Here is a 24,097-nt window from a genome sequence, read left to right as displayed (position 1 = left end):
TCCTTTGTCATATCTTTATTCTAATTTATTACATATATTGATGTCTTACCTTGGAACTGGAAGCTGCAGTGACTCTGATGCTCACTATTACATCTGATCAACATGTCCTAGATTTCATAACAGTATGTGCCTCATCACATCTCTAGCCAACAACTCCATAATTGTCAAACCATTCTGTAGTATTTCTGCACACTATAACCTCTGTCAACTATAACTTAAAAACAATTACATGAAATAAACTGTCAAACGATTGATCATTTAATCAACAATACTCATTTTATTTATATACAAGTAATTCATACACAAGTTATCTGAACATTAATTTCATACTTGTTTTGTATGTATATCAGTAATAACACTCCAAAGTATGGGTTATCATAGTTATTGTCAACAGGTGTATTGATAAAGCAAACAAAAAATATCAAGTCAGTAACAGAAAATACAGACTAAAAATAAAATAATTTTACATTTCTCATTTCAAAAATTGTATAACCTTAACAAGGGTGACCTTGAAAATAACACTTTAAAATGAACTCAGTAGCTCTACAATTTAAATTAAAACTATAAACAAAATAAAAATTGCAATAGATACAAATAATAATGGTACAAAGCTAATTTTTTTTTTAAATTAATTGACACAGAAGATAATATAAGAGGTAGTAAGTCTTTCTGCTCCTCAGGTCAGCTGGTCCACAACAGCAGGCCTGCAGCAACAATCCACTGGAACCTGAGACACAAGTGAGGCCAAGACCTCCCAGAAATAATATTGGTTAGTAACGGTGTACACAAATCTTACAACATGATTGCTTCTTTTATCATTAACTATTGATTTATAAATATAACTGTATATGTGTCATATGTCTCATCTAAAACTACATAACCAAGCTGTTTTTGCTTCGCAAATTAATTTGTAAAGTTGGTTGAATAGGATTTATTTTCATTATCATCTTACATTTTTAAGGCTCAATAACTTTGACAAATTTTGTTCTACAATTTCACTAAACTTTCCATGTCATTGCCGAGGAAAGCAGGGCCCCGCAGGGAGTCGAACCCTGAGGTTGTAAACAGTAAACTGTAAACAGTGGTCCGCACCCAGGGCCTTTTGCTTTTTTTGTGGCTAACATGAAAGGTAAAGCAAAACCCGCATTACAACAGCATTAAAGTGTTATCATTTAATTTTAGGGCCTGAAATTATCTGGTTATTTATGTGAAAAAATTTGTATCTGTATATTAATTTAAATGTAATTAATAACATCCATAACATACATGTTTATTTATTATTATTAATGTTATACCTACAAAGCTGTTGTAACGCAGGAAACGAAACCTCTTTATACTATGCTATCATAAAACTTTATCAAACTATAACAGATAAGAGAAAGGCATGCAAATATGTTTTTTTTTTTCCTTAGTACTACATAACATTATCACACTATAACAGACAAAAAGAGAAAGGCATGCAGATATGTTTTTGGATTCATTTTTTTTTTTCCTTAGCACTAAACAAATAACATTATCACACTATAACAGACAAAAAGAGAAAGGCATGCAGATATGTTTTTGGATTTTTTTTTTTTTTTTTCCTTAGCACTAAACAAATAACATTATCACACTATAACAGACAAAAAGAGAAAGGCATGCAGATATGTTTTTGGATTTTTTTGTTTTTTTTCCTTAGCACTAAACAAATATTATCACACTATAACAGACAAAAACAGAAAGGCATGCAGATATGTTTTTGGATTTTTTTGTTTTTTTTTCCTTAGCACTAAACAAATATTATCACACTATAACAGACAAAAACAGAAAGGCATGCAAATGTTTTTTGGATTTTTTTGTTTTTTTTTCCTTAGCACTAAACAAATATTATCACACTATAACAGACAAAAACAGAAAGGCATGCAGATATGTTTTTGGATTTTTTTGTTTTTTTTCCTTAGCACTAAACAAATATTATCACACTATAACAGACAAAAGTAGAAAGGCATGCAAATGTTTTTTGGATTTTTTTGTTTTTTTTCCTTAGCACTAAACAAATAACATTATCACACTATAACAGACAAAAAGAGAAAGGCATGCAAATGTTTTTTTGTGTTTTTTTTTTTTTTTTGCCCCTAAACATGCAGACTACTCCATGCAAACTCACAAATGAGTCAACCATAAAAGTTAAACCTACCAAAAAGCTCACAATTTCACTTGAAACCTGCAGTCCTCAGGAATCTAAACTACTCTACCTCATCACTTTCAACACATTTGCTGTTAAAACAACAAAGAATCCCCTCATGGTCACTAAAGTAAGTAGGCCACACTACTGACTGTACCTCGTACTGTGTTGTTTTCACATACACATGGTCAATAAGTGTGCCTCTCTCTGTGGTGGGTTGTGTCACTAGCTGAACAAACCCCCTCTCTGCGACAAAACTGCAGATTGAAGATGACTTCAAAATGTCATCATTGAAATCTCCCATGACAGCAATAGTGTTACTTAGTGGGTTAAGCCAATCAAGCAACTTGCTCAGATTCCCCTTAAACAAAAACATGGGATAGGAGGGCGGTCGATAAATGACTGCAACTAGTATGTCAACACTGACATACTTGTAAACCAAACACTCCAAATTCACATGTGGAACTTTGATTATGTCAAATGCCACATTGTCTGCACTAAACATGCCAACACCACCATGTTGTTGGGCTTGCAATGCTACCAAAGCTGGGTGGTTACTTGTGTAAGATTCACTTCGTGGACAGTTCAGGAAACTGTAACCATCGATCTTTACATTTTCTAACACAGAATCAGTGGGTAACCATGTTTCTGTTACAGCAATACAGTTAGGCTGCAAATGCTGTGTGCACAAAGCTAAATCTGACACATGAAGACTCAAACTTTGCACGTTCATCAAAAACACAGAAAATGTAGGTGTATTTGATGCGTGCCGGGGTATGACATCAACCAAGAACGGAGGCATACTCTTCACTGCATCCTTGATATCATCCTTACAGTAAATGACCTTCTCCTTAAAGTCTTGAATTATCAAACCAGACAGACTCCTAACACGGCTTAAGGCCACATATGCCTGTCCTGCTGTGAAAACTCTTTTAAGACACACAACAGCACTGTCTACAGTCAACCCCTGCACTTTATGCACTGTACAAGCCCAAGCTAGTTTAAGAGGAAATTGTCTTCGCAATCCACCTTTATTTGTCACCCTCTCTTCCTCTGGGTCAATACCTGTAGAACCAACCAAATCAACAGAAACACCAACAGATTGTCTCCTCCTCTGAGCACCGACCTGATCGTCATCAAACTTTACAAACACCTTCTTTGGAAACCTACCTTCACTAGCTGACACAATGTGGGTAACAATACCGCACACACCATTAACCAGACCGTCCAAAACATCTACATTCTTACAGAGCATAACACGGGCATCTATCCCCAAGGGAAGTGTTTCCTCTAAAGATGTGTTATACGTTCTGCTGTGATGTCCACTAATCAACTCTAACTTCCCTGTTTTTTTACTATTTACATAATCCTGTGCCTCTATCTCAACATATTCAGGACAAGTCCTGAAGAGCTCCTGAATGTTATGCTCATTTACCTGTTTGTTCGTCGGAAATATGTGTAAAGCTGAGCTGACTTCACTGGTTTCACAACGCTGCAGTGTCCTAATGTCACTGAGCAGCATTGGAGTCTCTTTAGACCGAGTTCTGACCCTGTTCAACAACTCTGCAAAGACTGAATCCTGTTGCCTAACAACTGTTGTTAGTTCAACAACCTTAAACAGACTGGACCACAAGTTCACACCCTGATCATCAACATACAGTGGTTTCCCTTTAACGGGAGGCAACTGGAAAAAATCCCCCACTGCAATCACACTCACGTTACCAAACGGAGCAAAGTCACCAGTCTGTTTAATCTGCCTCAATCTACCATGAATATAAGCCAACAATCTGTGATCTACCATGGAGATTTCATCAATGATCAAAATCTGCAGATCACACAACTTAGCACGCAGAGAATTGATCTTCTCTTCACCCAGAGGAGTGTACGGTAAGCGTACATCCACTCCAATGCTAAACGTGCTGTGAATAGTTGCTGCATGCAGATTGTATGCAGCAATCCCTGTAGGAGCAGTCAACAAAACACAGGTGTTGTCAGGATGACGACATGACGGTGACAACAACCTCATAGCCTCGTACTGAATGGCCCTAATCAGATGGCTCTTACCGGTACCAGCCCCGCCGGTTACAAACACGTGCAGGGGATCTGGCTTTTTACCATTTACCTTCTCTAAGCACCACTGACGAATCTGATGAAACACAGACAACTGTGTCTCATTCAGAGACCTAACCAAAACCAAACCATCACTTCTGCTCAAAACATTACTTCTTTTCTCTAAATGACAAACGTCCTTACTGCTAACTGCCAAATCTGGAATGTTTTCAACATGCTCTTCAACTACCTGTTCTGTCTCACTCTGCTCCTGCCGACACTGTAAACGTTCCAGTTCCTGCTCTGGACACAGCTCACACCAGGCATCCTCTAACACAACGTTACTGTCAACCTCATGCTGAATATCATCCAATTTATCAGCTTCCGTTTCAAATCTGCTCCTGTTCAAATCCACAACTGACTTGACCGAATGCCTGGATCCATCACTCAACCTCACCTGACCGTTCATGTAAAACTCTTCAAACGTCTCACAGTTTGGAGGTTTAAGCTGCACGTCAACACGATGGGGAAGAAACAACTGCAAAATACTCTGAAAGAAAGATTCTGGATTTTTTGTCTCAGAGAAGCGTGCGTAACGGACAACAGCAGGTTGTGAACGCGTTCTTTTTGAGACAAAACCAAAATCTTTCTTCAGTTTCACCCTATTCTGACTCTTCTCATTTTTGCTCAGAACACGATATTCTGATGCAAAAGTTGCCAAACACATGTCATCGAACTCGCTATCATCTGGCCTGTTCCTATAGCGATCCACTAAACTAGTCATCCACATGTCTTCTGAAGTAAGACCCTGTGATGACGCTGCCTTTTGTTTTAACACATTTAAAGGCAGACTCATCTTCACAACATTTTCCCCTGTTGGGACAAACACAACCTTCCTAGAACACTCCTTCAGGTGCATGCTGGGTACCAACCTGTACACCGCTTCCTGACTCGAAACATCTCTGTTGTGAAGATAAACACTGCCTAGATTCTTCAAAGCATCCTTGGCACTAAGATTTTTATCCTTAGCTGCTTCTCTCTGAGCGTTCCCTAACAACAGTCCAATCTCCCTCTCTGCCTTTGAAATATAGGAGACAATGTAAACCACACATGCATACGCATCAACAACATACTGAATGTCCATATTGGCATTCCAGCATTTCAAAAGTGGCTTACTGAACTGATTAACCCAAACCTCATTGACCTCTCTTTTCAACACGACATGTGTATTCCGACTAAAGAGTTTATACGCTCGCTCAAAAGCTCTCTGAGTGATCCCTAAACTGTCAAACAACTCGTCCAAACTACCAAAGCTTCTCTTCTCATCAGAAAGAGCCTTCTTCACTGCTGCCAAAATGTCTGCCGCATGGTCCCTCATCCTTTTCTCACTGTCTTTATCAATCTGACTTTTGCATGTACACACAGCCGAACTACCTGGCTTCTCTACCCGACACTTGCAGGTCTTCTTTAAATCTTCTAAACTTTTACCACGAGCTATGAAAGTCCTACCTGAAGCTGGCCTGGGAAAATTAAAACGACAAACCGTTTTATTCTTCTTACAAGTTTTGGAATGTCGCTTTGAATGCTGCTGCACTGACTTTACAATATCTAACAGCTCCTCATCCTCTGATGGTAGCTCACACGTTACATATTTATCAATGAATGCAACAACTTCCTCATCCGAATCTTTATCAATCTTTGGGGCATTCTCTATCCAAAACAAACTATGAATATGCGGTGAGCCACGCTGCTGAAACTCTACCCTATGAAAGTAGTCCTTGATTTTACCTATCGGCTCAGCTGGAGACATCAGAACCTCTCTGAGAAAACAATGCCAACGGAAATCAAAAGATCTGGCTGCTGTGACGGGATTTCTGCGCAACAACTCACACCTATCTGCCCACTCTAACTCTTCAAAAGTCTGTGTCCTACCTTCCTGTTTCAAAATACTATTCAACAGATTTTTCCATCGCATATCAGCAGATGAAAAAGAACAAAACCACGTAGGAACACCTAGCTGCCTAACACAAGCCAATAAATCCTTCTGAGCTCCCTGCCAGAATGCTGGAGTACCTCTAATAGGTTTTAAGAAACGAAAGCCATCATCAAACTCCAACAACTGCTTCAAAGACTCTTCATCTCTTAACAAGTCCTCCCCTACTCTTTGAGACTGATGACCTTTCCCTTTCCGTAGGGCTATAGACACTTTGGACACTACCTGCTCTAACTCTGACATGTACTGAGCAAAAAAAATATACTCCACATTCCGAGCAAACCGACCATCTGCGTGCAAAATCCTGTTATTTAAATAACGTGACAAAGTTACCCTGTGCTGTCTACTCTCATGAAATGTATTGCAACCCTGTGGAAACAATACTGGGAAAGATTTAGCTTCATTTGCCTGATCGCACAACAACCTAACTGGACTATTTCCTTCTGCCGGAGCCAAATTCAATGTATCGTCAAAATACTGATCTAATGCTTCCTGACCTAAATCAACAGGCATGAGACACGTGTCCTGAAACATACAATGTTGCTGTCTATCATGCAGCTGCTCATCCTCTGCTTCGTCTATAACTGCTTCTGAACTCTCCACAGTAGGAACACTAACCTCTGCCAAATCTTCCTCTTCTTCCCTACAAAACTCATTAAGCCACTGTTCATTAAATTCTATATCTTCATACAACACATTAGTCCTCTTCAAGTAAACCAAAGCTTTCCTAACCTTCATCGTATCAACAAACTGATACTCATAGTGGCCTTTGTAAGTCAACTTGCGCTTTAATTTCACCCTCAACAACGACCCTTCCATATTGGAACGGGGCAGCAAATTGTCCGTCTGAACAATGTTAGCAGGAACACACGTCACCGGTCCATGAACACCATTCTGCCCACCTTTAGGCAATGCTAACATCTTCATAAATGGAATGTTCAAAGCAATCAAATGTTGCTCTAAGCTATTCAAACACGCCAACTCTGGAGGAATGGGATTAAGTCCCAAATTATTAACTACACTTTCAGGTGGGACTTCACCTTTATTAATCTTTAAATGACAGGTGTAGCAAATCCACATCTGCCCTCTCGGTGAATCTAACAACTTACAAGTCACCTCACAGTCCTGACTACATTTATGCAAATAATCTTCTGTCACACATTTATCTGCTATCAAGGCTACTCCTCTCTGTTTGTTATAATCTTCTCTTTTACAACTTAACACCTGATGTTTAAACAACAATCTGTGGCAGACACAACAAACAAAATCTGGACCATCTTCTACTTTCTTTAGAAACTGTCCCATCACAAAATCAAACTGTTCTGCCTTTTCTCTCCGATTCTGCCTTCTCACTCTGTTAGCTGCTGCAACACTCTCCCTATGCTCTGTGTTACCATGGTACTTCCTTTTACTCATTGATTTCACACGCTGTCTATGCAACTTATCTGACCGATACTTGCGTTTACTTATCCCTTTAACTCTCTCTTTATGCAAAACATTCTCTTGATATTTCAATTTACTGCTTGTCTTAACTCTCTCCCTATGCAAAACATTCTCTCGATATTTCAATTTACTGCTTGTCTTAACTCTCTCCCTATGCAAAACATTCTCTCGATATTTCAATTTACTGCTCGTCTTAACTCTCTCCCTATGCAAAACATTCTCTCGATATTTCAATTTACTGCTTGTCTTAACTCTTTCCCTATGCAAAACATTATCAAGATATTTTACTTTACTCCTTGTCTTTACTACCTCTTTATGCAAAAGATCCTCATAATTTATTTTACTTCTTTTCTGAATTTTCTCCTTATGCGTCACATCTGTCTGGTATTTTGTTTTACTCCTTGCTATACTTATTATTTTTACTTTCTCCCTATGCAACACATTTTCCTGGTATTTCATTTTTCTACTGTCTTTTCTTTTCTGACCATGCAACAATTCCTGGCATTTCATTTTCTCATCAAATTTTTTCTTCCTTTTCAAAAACTTTGATAATGTACTATGCTGAGGCTGTTTTGTGACATCACCTTCTACATGCTCTACATCTAAACCTGCAGCTGAAATGGAAGCTCCCAAACTAGCACTATCTTTCCCTTTACGCTGTCTTATATTGTAATCTGTCCTACAAGACTCATCCACTCTGCAGTAGCCAAAGCAACTTTGAATTTGAGGCTGTTGAACACAAACAACAGTCTCATAATGATTGTCATTACAATGTTCTAAATAGACTCCCTGATTTGAAAACTGTCTATTCCTACAACTATATTCAAGCCAGCGACCCTGATGATAAGTAAATATACTGACACCTAAACAATCTGCTGCTGCTTGAATCTCTACCTCTGTAGCCCATCTGCCAACATACTGCATTTTTGACTTCCTAAGGTACTCTGCCACAGAAGAAAACTCACTCCTCAAAAGATTCTTGTACTTTGCTACATTACTTTCTATCTGCTTCACAACTGCAAGTCTAACTTTCCTATGATTCTTCTGGGTACCACTCACAGCTTGACTGACTGCTCGAAAGAAACAATTTCCATCACCATGTATACTGTCATTCTTACACGGAGCTCCTAACTGACCAACATCTGAAGATACTGCATCAACTATCTCTGACTCCAAGTTCAACTGTTTACACAATGCTTCTGCAACTTCCCTAAGAAGAGGATTAAACTGCAGTCCTTTACTAGCCACATCACTAACAAACACAACATCTGAATCAACTTCCATGACATCACTCCTTTTCAACTTCTTTGACAGAAAACTTCCTGCTGACCTCTTACGCTTCTCTGCCCTCACACTGCTGCTACAGCTGACCTCTGGCTGACCGCTGGACTCCTCAGAGACACTGCTTCCAAACACGCTCTTTCTGGTTTCTACAGTTACTGACTGTCCTAATGACTTATCACCGTCAACAACTAACCCTGGGAGAGACACACGAACACCAGCTATCTCAAACTGCTTGTGACCTACTGGCAACATGCGTGACAACTTGCATATGTGATCATAGACATGATCAATGCAACTGAAATAGACAACAACACTCTTCCCGTTACCATGCAACATTCCCTCAACACTACGAGCATGGGAATCAACCACTGCATACCGTCCACCCTGATGAACGATAGCACAAGTGCTACCCTGCACTGTCAACAGACATGTGTCATATTGAGTGAACATGTCTGTCAATCCCCTTTTCAAGCTCACATGTACACCTAGCTCAATAGTGGGACCTTCATCCACACCTACCAGTCCACTTACGAAGTCACCGTACTCAAAGTTGAAGCTCTGCCCATCAATAACATGCTGTTTGGGCAGATCAGGAACACAAAGAAAGAGTGATACTTTATCACTGATCAAGTTGTTCTTCCTTAAAGAGGCATACAACTTGTCCCCTGACACGACAACATCATCCAAGGTCTTGGACTGCCATGAAAACACACTGTCAGTTGTATGTTTCGCCATTCCAACGAGGCTTATGGCCATACACTGAAATCCTCCAAACTCAAACTGATCATCTCCCTGATGAAAAGTTCCCTGCACTGATCTCACATGACATGCAGACCTGACTGAGCTGCTCTCCTGAACCTCACCTGCAACTTGCATGTCATCATCACTGTCTGCAACCTCTGAAACAGTCTCAACACCGAGTCCAACATCAAGCGGCTTCACAGACATGCTGGCAACAACATACGTCTGTGCGTTGAAAGACTTCTGCAGACCCCTGATGTGAAACATCAGGTCGTTCAGGCATGTGTTGAACACAGCCACAGATCTGCTGCAGCTAGGATCAGAACCACTGGCATCACGTGTGCTGCAGTCAACAACAACAATGTAATCTTTGTGTTGTATCACTGCAGTAGCAAGACCATCAACACCAAAAAGACACATGCCATCCCTCAACAACAGATCCTGCAGCTTCTCAGACACAAGTGTGTCCTCCCCTGGTGGCTTCACTACAAAGTACTCTGGCCTACCAATGTCAACGCTCCACTTCCCGCCAAAGACTGTGTGCTTCTCAATAAGCGTACACAACTCCCTTTCTCCTGCTGGAACCTTCTTACTCTCCTCAACCAGAAACTCCACCAACTTAGTCCCTTCTGACCTGACCTCGTCTATGTCCCTTCGACGCCATGTACACACAGGTGCAATCATGTGTTTGATTGCAGCCACAGCACTGCAAGTGAGCAAGGTATTCACGTCAGAGTACTGACCTACAAAACTACTGCCTGAAACTAAAGGTGGGGGCAACTGCTCAGAACACATGCAAACTGGAGCTGCAACACTCTGACCTTTGACGGGCCTTTGAGTGCGATGGGGGTGGTCAGGACCCTCCACCGGCGCAGCCTGGTCAGGGGACTGGACAGGGGACTCGGGGGACGCTCCCACAACACTCGGAACCGCCTCCTGATGCAAACAAAACAAGGGAATGAAGGGCAAGGACAACAAAAATATAACCTCAAACACACTTGATGAAATAAAAATCTGCCCATTCAAATCAAACATCACATATGATAAATAACTTGAACAAAATAAATCCACAAACCTCCGCCTCCGCCGTCTCCCGCATGAACGTGGTAGAAGTGACCCTGGCTGTCAAATCTACCACGCTAGGTACTGCCTCCGCCTAGAAAACATACATGCATGAATCAAGTGTTTTTCTGCTGTTTAGCAAACACTACCTAGGAAATGGCATTACCATGGATACAACTCCAACCTATACATCAGACATTTAGAGTCAAAGTATTGTGTGAGTGGAAAAATAAATACCTAAAAACATAACACTTACCTGCCGGTCGGACCGACTCCTCTTGGAGGCAGCACTCCTCCTGCGCTCCACAAAGGCCTTCTAATGAAAAACAAATCAAATGTATTGTTGACATATTGCATTTACACGTTAAAAGCAGTTTGGACTGTTTTTGATTTAAATATGTCTGAAGGGAGAGACAGACAGATAGAGATTCCATGATTATTACCTGCTTGCCCTCTGGAACCGCGGTACCAGGGAGATGAGATGGCACAAGCTTGTCCATCTCATCCAACAGGGCAAAGCTAAACCAGACTGGGTTTAGCGGGATGGTACACTCCTTCACCACCTGTGAAATTATAGAGCGCAGACACTTGTTGAACTCAACTCTAAACAGATACAGTTATCTATAAACACTGAAATGATTCAAAGGCTAAGTGAGTGCATTTTTAATGACATAATTCCTTCAAACCATGTAGTATATGCCTGCTTTGAGCACAGCAGCTGACTACTCCCTCCCAATCTACCTACAATTATAAACATGAAGAAAACATCACAAACCTGCTTCTGTACCTTCCTTCTCTGAGGAAGCACACCAGAGGACCGGCCAGGCTCCCCTGATGAGTTCCCCTGTAACAAAAGAAAGCATAGTTTGTGTTAAGTACAATAGTTGTGTTTCGCAGACATATTTTAACATCTTAACCCCACAATGACAGGGCATTACCTCTTTGCCCCTTTGAACAGTGCGCCACACGAAGGGGTTCACCGGAGGACGTGGTGGAGTGTCCTCACCCTTCACAACAAGTTTTGGCTTGATGCATGGTGCTAGTGGTCTGAGGGGTGCTTTCACAGCGGTGGGTTGTGGCACTGTGTCAAGTGTCTAATGATGAGATAAAAAAACATTTTGACAAAGCACGTCAGTTTCCAAAAAGTTCCTTAAGAATTACACATTACAAAAAACATGTAAAAAATGCACACAATTTGAAAAATACAAAAAATAAAATGTAATCTTTTTTTTTTTTTTTTTAAATCTAATCCAAACAGATATATTTATAACATAACTTACAACGTAAACAGCCTGCCACATCAGCTGTGATAGCACGCTCATGCCCTCAGGTTCTGACAGGTGAATCTGTAATATATAAAAAACATTGAATTTTAAACACTTGTTCAATAAACTGAACTCCTCACATCAAAATTACATGTTATACTTACGCCATCTCTAGCCCACAGGTCTGTGTTCTCCAACGGAAAGTGACATGCCGTTGGAAAATACCGCACACCTTAAAAATGGAAATCATACAATAACCATAAGTAATTGTACTTTCACATAATGTCAAATATTACACAAAATTGTAGGTCACATACCCAAGCGGACACAAACCCTATGGAATTCCTGGCGCAGCAGTTCTTGGTACTGCTGGTCGCAGTTGAAGCGGGGGGGGAAATCCACCACTACAACCTGAAAGGAATATAACAAAGTGTATATATATTTGCAGATCCATACAAATTTTTTTTTTTTTTAAAAACATTCATACTTTTAAATTTAAACTTAAAGCTTACGTTGGACCATCGATTGCAGGCAGCATTCAGAAGCTCGGTGAAGTCGGCACCAGCATCTGAGATGGTCCTGGAATGTGTGAGGTTGTTGGATGGGGCCAGAAGACAAACTGCATCAGGAGTTCGAGGGACGTGAGCGTGCACAAGCTCAGCCCTCAAATCATGAGCAGCGCCCCCGGGTGTAGACATGATGCCAAAGGAAAACCTTCCCTCTGGCATGGACACGTGCCGGTCGGCGATGGCACGAAGGTGGGAATCACCCACAAGAAGAACAAACTGGGATAGCATACAGAAATTAAGTTTTAGTTTGATTGCAATTTAATATATTAACAGCTGTGGTAAATATATACATAAATTACATCTAATATTACCTTCTTGTCAGGAGACTCGGGCATAAACACCAGTTTGTGCTGCTTCCCAGACAGCGACGAAACTGGCCATTTCTGCACGGGATGGCGGTACCCAGTACCATGCCCTATTCATAAAGACAAACAAATTAAACAAATTTAAAGTAAAAACGTCATACATCATTAATACATAACAGTTCAATGTTGTATTACTCTAAAATGACTTTAAATGACACAGGAGAAAAGCAACAAAAACCTCTAGATATGGTTGACTACTCACGTGCACTGGCATTGCTGGAGCCATAGGGACTGGCGTTGAAGCGTTCAACGCCAGCGCTTCGCTGCTCTGCCATTCGCTTCTTGGCTGCCAGAGAGCGGCGATAGGACTTACCACGAGGCATCTTAACACGTGTGAACACAAAAACAGAAGCACAATAAATCAATCACAGCATTTAAAATAGTGTATCCAGCTAGTATCTTTTTAAAATGTATCCATCACTACACAAAAAACATTTAATAAAACCGGTAACTAACCGTGCTTCGCACCAAGTCCTGCTGCTCTGTGGAAGAAAGATGGGACGGTCTCCTGTCAGACTGCACAAACACAAAAGGACAATTAATTTAGACTTGTTGAGAAGCCAAGCTTACTACACATAAACTTCAGAATAAATGTCCAAAAATATATATAAAATACTCTTTTACACAAGTGCACAGACAATATACACACCGAGCTACACACAGAGACACCAGTATACAAGTACATTTATATTGGTTCAGCTTTCTTTACAAAGAAATTCAAAAACAAAGCACAAATCAGTTCTGCTTCATCATGTCCTCACAGCTACACAGCCTCTCACAACACAATTGCTGGGGGATATCTCAACAACAATAATTATCACAATAATTTTTTTCTCAACATAAATATTACAATTGTACACTAAAGATGACCATGGTTTACTAATAAATCATATTCTAAATCAATTGTCACACAGCAGTTACACAGCTGATCCCATGTCCATGACAACAGCTAATGAGACTTGGAGAGACACACACAATCACCTTTTCTCAAGTCTTACTTTACTGTTATCGCCTCTTAATTCTTTACTTATACTACTACTATTGTACTATTCCAAGTGCTTTTTTTTGCAGCCTTGCTGTAGGTAGCTTTAAAGCTTGAAAGCCTTTTTCAAAAACACAGCGCTGACGCCACATGTCTCACGGTTCTGTCTGTCATATGTAGCGCATTGTATTAAAAAAAAGAAAAATTAATTTTTTTTTTTTTTTTTTTTTTGGAAAATAAATAAATCATAATCTAGTAAAATAATACACAGTATGCAATTTAATATATATATATATATATGTTTGTTATAAAAAAAACGAATTATGTAAATAAGCTCATTCACAGTTCTACATGGTGTGTAATAGGACTCACTGCTTTTAACTAACAGGTTCACTTTTAATTAAGGCTTGAAACAAGAATCGCATCATGCTTTACTTAATATAAAACCACCATGTCATTCCAAATTCACTGAAAATACATGAAACTGTCACAATGCAGCCTTGCTGTAGGTAGCTTTAAAGCTTGAAAGCCATTTTCAAAAACAGTGCTGACGCCACATGTCTCACGGTTGTCTGTAATATGTAGCGCATTGTTAACACTTTTCAATTCAGTTCAATTTTAAAACAGAATCACAATCATGCTTTACTTTAATACAAAGCCACCATGTTGTTTCAAATTCAGCTGTTAAACCTGCAGCAAGCTGTAAGCTAGGTAGCCTTTGAAGCTTCGGTGCCATGAGCGCTGACGTCACGTCTAACGGTTCTGTCTGTCATATGTAGCGCATTGTATTAAAAAAATAAAATAAAATAAAAAATAATTTATTTTTTTTTTTATGGAAAATAAATCAATCATAATCTAGTAAAATAATACACAGTATGCAATTTAATATATATATATGTTTGTTATAAAAAAAACGAATTATGTAAATAAGCTCATTCACAATTCTACATGGTGTGTAATAGGACTCACTGCTTTTAACTAACAGGTACACTTTTAATTAAGGCTTGAAACAAGAATCGCATCATGCTTTACTTAATATAAAACCACCATGTCATTCCAAATTCACTGAAAATACATGAAACTGTCACAATGCAGCCTTGCTGTAGGTAGCTTTAAAGCTTGAAAGCCATTTTCAAAAACAGTGCTGACGCCACGTCTCACGGTTCTGTCTGTAATATGTAGCGCATTGTTAACACTTTTCAATTCAGTTCAATTTTAAAACAGAATCACAATCATGCTTTACTTTAATACAAAGCCACCATGTTGTTTCAAATTCAGCTGTTAAACCTGCAGCAAGCTGTAAGCTAGGTAGCCTTTGAAGCTTCGGTGCCATGAGCGCTGACGTCACGTCTAACGGTTCTGTCTGTCATATGTAGCGCATTGTATTAAAAAAAAAAAAAAAAAAAAAAAGATTTTTTTTTTTTTTTTAAAAATAAATAAATCATAATCTAGTAAAATAATACACAGTATGCAATTTAATATATATATATATATATATATGTTTGTTATAAAAAAAACGAATTATGTAAATAAGCTCATTCACAGTTCTACATGGTGTGTAATAGGACTCACTGCTTTTAACTAACACGTTCACTTTTAATTAAGGCTTAAAACAAGAATCGCATCATGCTTTACTTAATATAAAACCACCATGTCATTCCAAATTCATTGAAAATACATGAAACTGTCACAATGCAGCCTTGCTGTAGGTAGCTTTAAAGCTTGAAAGCCATTTTCAAAAACAGCGCTGACGCCACATGCATAACGGTTCTATCTTTAATATGTAGCGCATTGTTATTAACTTTTCAATTCAGTTCAATTTCAAAAGAATAATCACAATCATGCTTTACTTTAATACAAAACCACCATGTTGTTTCAAATTCAGCTGTTAAACTGCAAGCCCGGCAGCCTTTGAAGCTTCGGCGCCATGAGCGCTGACGTCACGTCTAACGGTTCTGTCTGTAATATGTAGCGCATTGCATTTATTAAAATTTAAAAAAAAAAAAAAAATTTCCCCCCCAAAAAAAATTTTTTTTTTTTGGGGGGGAAAATAAATAAATCCTAATCTAGTAAAATAATACACAGTATGCAATTTAATAACGGTTCTGTCTGTAATATGTAGCGCATTGCATTTATTTAAAAAAAAAAAAAAAAAAAAAAATTAAATGTAGTGCATTGTTTACACTTTAATTCATTTCAACTTTAAAACAAGAATCACAATCATTCTTTCCTTTAATACAAAACCACCATGTTTTAAATTCAGCTCTGCACCTGCAGCAGGCCCATCAGCCTTTGAAGCGTTCGCGCATTTTTCAAAAACTCTGACGTCATGCCTAACGGTTAAGGCCACTGCTTTGAACACTTTTCAATTCGAGTTCAACTATAAAACAAGAATAAAATCACGCTTTAAAGTCTATGCAAAACCACCATGTCATACCAAATTCACAGAAAATACATGAAACCGTTACACTGCAGCCTCGCTGTAGGTAGCTTTAATGCTTGAAAGCCATTTTTCAAAAATACAGCACTGTCACATGCCTAACTGTTCTGTCTGTAATATGTAGCGCATTGTTAACACTTTTCAATTCAGTTCAATTTTAAAACAACAAGAATCAATCACAATCATGCTTTACTTTAAAACAAAACCACCATATCGTTTCAAATTCAGCTCTGAAGCTACAGCATGCAGCAGGCCTAGTAGTCTTTGAAGCTGCAATTTCCAAAAACTCTGACTTCATGCCTAATGGTTAACACTTATCAATTCGAGCTCAATTTTTAAACAAGAATAAAATCGAGCTTTTAAGTCCATACAAAACCACCAACCACTCTAAGTGCCTGCTAAAGGAGCACACCTAAAGCTAGCACACCTAGCTTGCATTAGCTTCATTAGCTCTTCACTCGGTCACTCATTGGAGGTAGCACATAAAAACACTGCAGTTAGCATTAAAGCTGTTACTCACTGTGTGTCCCAAAGGTCCAGGTGAAGGGATAAAGGTGCACAAGTCGTTGGAAGGTGGAAAGGCTTTAGAAAATCGAGTGAAAATCTCCGTGTATATCAGATGGGGTCGCTCGGTAGCTAGCAAAAAATGCTCGCTCTCAGGCTCGCTCTGATACACGCAGCTGTAGGTCCTGTAAAGGAGTACCGGTCAGTGACGTGAAGCGCCGTTATATACCAGCGCTGCTGACGCTGCTGACGCTGCTGACGCAGCAAAATAAAACGTGCAAGCTGATAGGCTCCCTCACCTGAAGTCTGTTACACAGACATTCATTTGGTGAAGCTCCTGAGAGGAAAAAGGAACAGGAAACTCGAAACTTGAAGAGGAAAATGTCAAAATAAAACACCCGAAATAAAATAATACCTTTTATTTCTGAAAAGAATTGGACTTATTGACAAAATGACAAAAGTGTGATTAGTATTATCATATAATATGAAATTAGGGCATGAAATACAGTATTGTGTACGCTGTGGTTTCATTAATTTGTACAATGATATATGCATTATGCCACTATAAAAAATAATAATTATTAAAAATATCTAAATAATAATAATAATAATAATGATAATAACACAAAACAGAAATTAAACATGTCTATCCCCGTTCCTGCATTAACTCATCTCTATAAACATTTGCTCATATGAATAGTGTCAGAAAATTACATGTCCTAGAGTTTTTCTCCAATCAACTCCTTCATCGCTCAGCATAAAGTAGTCACATTGGAGATGAACATTTGTCAAAGAAATCTTCCTAAGTCAATGGCTGTGGGTGTGGCAGAGCGAGGTTTTTTTGCATAAGTGCCCCAGCCTGAACATCTCTATATGCAAATATTCACCTATATGTTATAGCGCCCCCTACTGGCCACAGGAAGTCACGTCTTACTTTATGGTGAATAGCTCTCAGACTGTGACCTGTCGTTGAAGGGTGTTTCTCTGCTCGATCAAAATACATCAGTAATATTTTATATGATGGTGATTAACATGAAGCTTAATAAACTTCAAAGCTAATTTATCTTGTGCTATATCTAAACAGTCAAGATGTTGTTTTATGACAGGAAGGCATATTTTATCATGTGCAATTATTGTGAATGTTCTATGCATTCCCTTATCATTCAAATAGTGCTGTACCCTGTTCAAATGACAATTAAAAAACCAATGGTTTCTGTCCGAGGATAGAGGAGGAACTGTAGGTGGAGGAGCCTGTCAGACGGATGGCACCGCAAAGGAGGATTAGATGTACATCACTTCCGTCCTACGATGAAGGGTAGCTTCAGCTTAAAGTTGGAGTAGCCATTAACAGGCTGAGAGTGGAAGTCTACTGCTGAGCCCCTCTCAAAAATTCTGATACATAATTTCAATGCATAAAAAAATTCAGAAACATAATTTCATTATTCAAAGGCTTAAAAAATGTAAAATCTGATGTAAGTGATTTACTTCTATGCTCAACACTCCAATATTTTCTACCTTAAATGTTGGCAAATATGACCTACTCTCACCCTTCAATTTGAACAATGTCATTACAATTCCTTTAAAATAAAAAAGGACATACAACCAACATATAATTAACACTTTTTTATTTTAATTTCAACATTATAATTTAAATAGACAAACAAAAAAAAACCTTTTAACAAAAAACAAACAAAACAGTCCATTAACAAAAACAACAATCCCTTGAAAAAAAAAAAAAAAAAACAATCACTCTGCCTCCATAATTTCCTGCTCCACCTGCTCCACCTGCTCCACCTGCTCCACCTGCTCCTCCTGCTCCACCTGCTCCACCTGTTCTGACTCTAGGTCAAAGTCTGAAAACACAAAAACATAAATATTTTCAATGCACATTCATTCATAATCAATCTATCACACACTAGGACCTAATACAGCAAGAAAATCACGATACTCCTATCAAAAAGAAAAACATAAACTTATTCAAATTTATACTTAACTGTTTTCTTGTTATCATTATATCCATTTCAATATCAAGATTTTGAATTTGTAAACACTTACTTTACTCTAATTCAGTTTAATATCTTTTACTAATACCAGGGGACTCTAAAGTGATGCCCTACTAAAAGCATATTTGCAACTGTCAATACACTATTAAAAATAAATCAATATACTCTCTAAATGGACAACTTTAAACAATATTTTAAAACACATTCATCATTTTTTTCTTTGAAGGAGGACCAATACCCAGAATGTCACAATAATTTAAAATTAACTGTTAATATTGACATGTTAATATGAAAACCATTTATCTAAAAATGTTGATAAAAGTTTACATTTGCAAGACATTCAAGATATTACAAAGCAGGGGAAAACATGTAACAAATGGTCATGGCCAAAACTCAAACCAGCAACCACAGTGAAAAAACTATAGCCACTGTATGTGAACACTTACTTCAACTACTGGATCAAATACATCACTGTAATGCTCAAAATGTATACTGATTTAAAAAGAAAAAACACCTGACATGTTATTCCAAACCACTACTTGTACTCACTTTTTATTTATCATGTTTCAAGAAAAAGACTATGTAATGACCTCTTCATTATTATTGTTATATCACATCCTTATTCTCATGACCCAAGAAAATAAGCTCAAACAATTACTCACCATCTCCCATCATGGCCAAATTGGCCGTCAGGCTCTCTACCTGTTCCTTAGAGGAGGCCAGGTCCCTCTTTAGTCTTGATAGCAGGAGCTCCCTCTCAATCACTTTGGCCTCTGCTGCCCTCCTCTGCCTGCGGGCTCTCAGCAGGTCCGAGACTGCCTGCTGAGACCATTCCAAGGCCTTCTCATACAAAACTGGCCTTGGAATGGCCTCATCCAAGCACTGGTACTGAAATAACAACAAAATAATACATCAGTAAATACTTTAAAAAAAAAATCAATCACAGAAAAGTACTTAAATCAAATACCCATTATACATTTAATACCTACTTATGTTTTAACAGCTGTAACGTTTAAGATGTATCTTCAATAATAAAATGTATAAATGATTCAAAATACAAATAGATTAAAAATGATCCCTCACAACATTTTTTTCACATTTCAATCTATACATGTCAATCCTTTCACCACCAGTCTTACACAGAATAGCTGGCATCTTCTCCTCAGCTCTGCCACGTCAGGGTCAGAACTTTTCGGGATTTTCTCCGGCGATTGTTCCATTTTCTGAAAAATAAATGAAACTACAAATCAGAATACACAATCAACTGCTACACAGAATATTGCCTTTGGTGTTTTAAATACTGCACACCACACATGTAAAAGTAACAAAAAATAAAACTTTAACTATTACTTGACTTAATGCCTCTAAAATACAAATACAATTCCTGTATTTCCCATATTCTTACTTTCTTAATCTCTTTCTTCTTAAAAATAACCCCCTAAATCTATTATATGCTTTACCGTCATGACATGTTTAGTAGACATTTTGAAATGCACGATGCACACAGTAACATGTATTTTCGGCTTTGCTATGTTTCAAAGTCCCACGTGGCATCTGGTGAATTCAAGCCAAACAGTACAAATTCTTTATTAAGCTTAAAAAAAAAAAACACTTAATGCCTAGAGGGCACACTTATCTTTACTTATCAATTCAAATTGTTCCACGATACAAAATTACTTGAGTGGGAATAAAGCATTATGCTAGCTTGTTAATAGTCCTTCTTAAATATAACATGCAGTCCATTTTACATAAAGACGTCGATGAAGACTTCGACGCAGCGTTGATTTATTTAGAATATTAGACATCATTAACATCATAAACTTAAGTCACATTTGTAACATCGTTATGCTACTCACCACTCCTTCACGTGCTCTCAAAATGGTGAACGTGATGTCCGCGCAGAATACATTTACCCACAAGCGTTTGCACGTACACGTGATGACGTTGTTCCAAAAATTAAAAAAAATCTGCCGACATTACTTCAACTAATAATAAATAAATGAAAATAAAACATTATTTCAGCCATATTTGGCTTTGCTTTGTAGTGTTTGAAATGTATATTTTGTCTTAACATGTTTTTTTCTCTAGTACACAAGTGTCCCTGGGTGTGGTAATATCGTATCTTCTCCAACATGCGCTCTGTGCGCAATCGAGCTGTTTATCTGAGACAACATAAATGTTTTAACACACACTCCAGTATGCAACGATATCCTTACACTCTGCTCCTAAATTGAGTTTGGCAAAGTTTGGCTCTGAAAGATGACCAAATTATTACTGTTTTTGCTCCTTTCCTGAGGCACATACTACGAGGCAAATTCAACATATCCCAGGCAGATTTTCCTGATCTGGCTTCACTGAACCTTACAAAGGAGACCGCACTAAACTGTCACATGAAGCTGGTTATCACGAGCTGAGTCAATCTAGAGCATATGTGTCAAATTTAAGGCCCGCGGGCCAAGTCCGGCCCTCGGCGTAATTATCTAACAGAGGAACATGCCTGTGCGTAACAGAGGAACTTTTGGGATTAAGATCAATGCATGGCACAAATACGGGGAAAGATCTCTTTGAAGAGGTATCCAGATGTGTAAATGAAACGAGGCTGCCTTAGGATAAACCTGTGGGACTGACGACGGATGGAGCGCCCGCGAAGTGCAGGCAAAACAGTGGATTAGTGGGTAGAACCGGGAGAAGATGCGGGAGGAAAACAGCGCAGGTGAGCTGACAGGTTATCACTGCATCACACACCAGGAATCACTGTGTGGCAAAGCCTTGAAAATGGACCATGTGATGAGCACCATAACACGAGCAGTTAACTTCATAAGAGCCAAAGGTTTAAATCAGCGCCAGTTCAAGTCTTTTCTGGAGGAGTTGGGTTCAGAATATGGTGACTTGCCTCATCACACAGAGGTGCGATGGCTGAGCCAAGGAAAAGTGCTGAAAAGGTGTTTCGAGTGGCGTGAGGACATCTGTCAGTTCATGGAGAGCAAAGGGAAAGACACAACAGAGCTCCACGATACAAAGTTTCTGTGTGAAGTGGCGTTTCTGTGTGACATCACGAGCCATCTCAACGCGCTCAACCTGCAGCTTCAGGGGCGGGGCCGTGTGATCACAGACATGTACGCTGCAGTGAGGGCTTTTAAAACCAAGCTGCGTCTGTGGAAGACGCAGATGCTGCAAGAAACCATTTTCCGTGCTGCCAAACTACCTGTGTGAACAACTGTTCTCTTTGATTAGGTTAAACCAAACATCTCACAGGAGTCGTCTTACTGATGAACACCTTCACTCTATCCTGAGGATTTCCTCAGCTCAGAGCCTGACCCCAAACATTGATGAACTTGCATCCAAGATGAGATGCTGAGTATCTGGCTTAGACAGAGCAGCAGACTGAGCTTAAATATGTTTCCTTTTTGCACTTTTTCTCGCCACCACAGAGCATTTTTGTTTTTTCTTTGCAGAATATTTTTTGCTAATGTTGTTGGCCTGTAGAAAAATGTTTTCATAAGAAAATAGTAAAGCTCGTTCATTAGATGAGCTGCATATTGAGCAATAAGAAATAAATGCAACATATTTTTCATTTTTAAAATTTGTTTAAGCAATAACTTAAGCTTTGCTAGTTCAATGTTCAATATGTGCAATACGTTCATTTCAATAAGTTTAGCAATAAACATTAAACCAGTCTGGCCCTTGACTTGCACTGATTTTTTTTACTTTGGCCCTCTGTGTATTTGAGTTTTACACCCCTGATCTAGAGTAACCATGAACACGTTCACATGAATCATGCGCAGAAGGCAACATGTGACCAACCACAGACACGGGCAGTCAACCAACGACATTTTTCATTCATACTCAGATGGCTGATATTGGAAAAATATTAAGAAGTTTAACACATAATCAAAATTAACAGCAACACAGCTGTGTCTGAAACATGAATGAAGAACTGAGAGATAAAACAAAAACACAAGGAAAGAATGATCTAATGACAACGTATTTCTCATCATTTATTGCACTATATATGTTACTATAATAACTCTGTTTATTCATCACTCAGTGCAGATAGATCTGACTTTAATATCTCTGTTTAGTCTCTGACAGCGATCTCTCTCTCTCTCTCTCTCTCTCTCTCTCTCTCTCTCTCTCTCTCTCTCTCTCTCTCTCTCTCTCTCTCTGTGATTTAATCTTGTCTCGTCAATGACAGTTTAAGATGTAATATTTCAAATGGAGCCCTGACAATAACAAAGTAAGCACTGATGAAAAGGATGATAGGATTCTTCCGCCGCTTCAAAGGCCAATTTGAATGCCTCAACCTGGACCAAAACTCAACAAAATTTGTCCCAAAGTCATCCCACTTACATATGTTGGGGATCTTCTATACAGGAAGTACAAAAATTTGGGGTATACCCCACAAGATTTTGTGGGCGCAGTAGTAATCAGGGCTTTCACTGTTTTTGCCACTGTGCCAAATCTTTTAGGATATTAAAAACTTTATATCTCTTAGATACAATTTTAGATCAGGACCAAATATTACATGTATGAGAACTGTCCCAGGCTTATTGCATCTGTTTGCAAATATTCACCTATATCTTATAGGACCCCCTACTGGAAACAGGAAGTCACATGTCTTACCTTGTGATGAAATGCTTCTCCTGTTTTAAACAGTTATTTCTCAAATTTGCTCAGAAATGGCCTGAGCAACTTCATGAAGCATCACTGTGACCTGTCGCTAAAGGGTGTGTCTCTGACAATGCCCCAACCTCTGATGTCTCGCCACGAAACAGGAAATACTTATAACTCCTTCATACAGTGTTCAATCTGTTTAAAGTTACAAACACATGATCAGGTGCATCCTACAACACATCTATGCGTTCATCTATCTACTACAACAATAGCTCTACCACAAGGAAATACATGGTACTGACATTTACACACAATACCCGATCTCTTTCAAATTTGACATGTTTCATCATGGGCCCAGCCTGAACTCATCTATATACACATGTTTGTCATATGAATAGCGCCACCTATTGGACACAAGTGGTATTCACTCTCAGAACATGTTTTTAACATGCTTGTGATCACAACTCTTTTTATAATGATCTCTGATGAACAATCCTTCAGAACATAATTAAAGACACAGCAGCACCTACTGGTGACAGCCGGTACTGCAATGTACACTATGCTGATAACTGCAGTAGTATGCTCACAGTTTCAGCCTCGGCAGCACAGCATCACCTGC

The 24,097-nt window shown here is 38.7% G+C and overlaps 1 protein-coding gene across 1 annotated transcript; it reads right to left on the bottom strand.

Annotated features, from left to right (window-relative positions):
- Window positions 1-1,838: 1,838 nt before the first annotated feature.
- On the bottom strand, window positions 1,839-17,052 carry LOC117817361. The gene is made up of 14 exons (XM_034690033.1): window positions 16,878-17,052; window positions 13,392-13,451; window positions 13,138-13,258; window positions 12,882-12,985; window positions 12,514-12,786; window positions 12,319-12,412; window positions 12,166-12,233; window positions 12,017-12,082; window positions 11,675-11,830; window positions 11,512-11,580; window positions 11,180-11,299; window positions 10,993-11,052; window positions 10,750-10,830; window positions 1,839-10,610 (listed from the first exon to the last, which is right to left on the bottom strand). Exons 3-14 carry the CDS (start codon window positions 13,256-13,258, stop codon window positions 2,226-2,228), a joined length of 9,597 nt encoding a protein of 3,198 aa, XP_034545924.1. The 5' UTR covers window positions 13,392-13,451; window positions 16,878-17,052; the 3' UTR covers window positions 1,839-2,225.
- Window positions 17,053-24,097: the final 7,045 nt, after the last annotated feature.

This window comes from Notolabrus celidotus, chromosome 8 (assembly GCF_009762535.1).
Source record: "Notolabrus celidotus isolate fNotCel1 chromosome 8, fNotCel1.pri, whole genome shotgun sequence".
Classification (NCBI taxonomy): Eukaryota; Metazoa; Chordata; class Actinopteri; order Labriformes; family Labridae; genus Notolabrus; species Notolabrus celidotus.
The sequence above is the reverse complement of the archived record's forward strand: the minus strand, read 5'-3'. Positions and strand labels throughout refer to the sequence as shown.

What these genes read in the sequence shown, in the direction of transcription:
- LOC117817361 (XM_034690033.1), bottom strand. Translation starts at nt 13,258, where the DNA reads ATGCCTCGTGGTAAGTCCTATCGCCGCTCTCTGGCAGCCAAGAAGCGA. An exon ending in TAGGGTTTGTGTCCGCTTGG is followed by an intron (nt 12,234 to 12,318) that starts GTATGTGACCTA and finishes TCCATTTTTAAG; the next exon opens with GTGTGCGGTATTTTCCAACG. An exon ending in CTGTTCAAAGGGGCAAAGAG is followed by an intron (nt 11,581 to 11,674) that starts GTAATGCCCTGT and finishes CTTTTGTTACAG; the next exon opens with GGGAACTCATCAGGGGAGCC.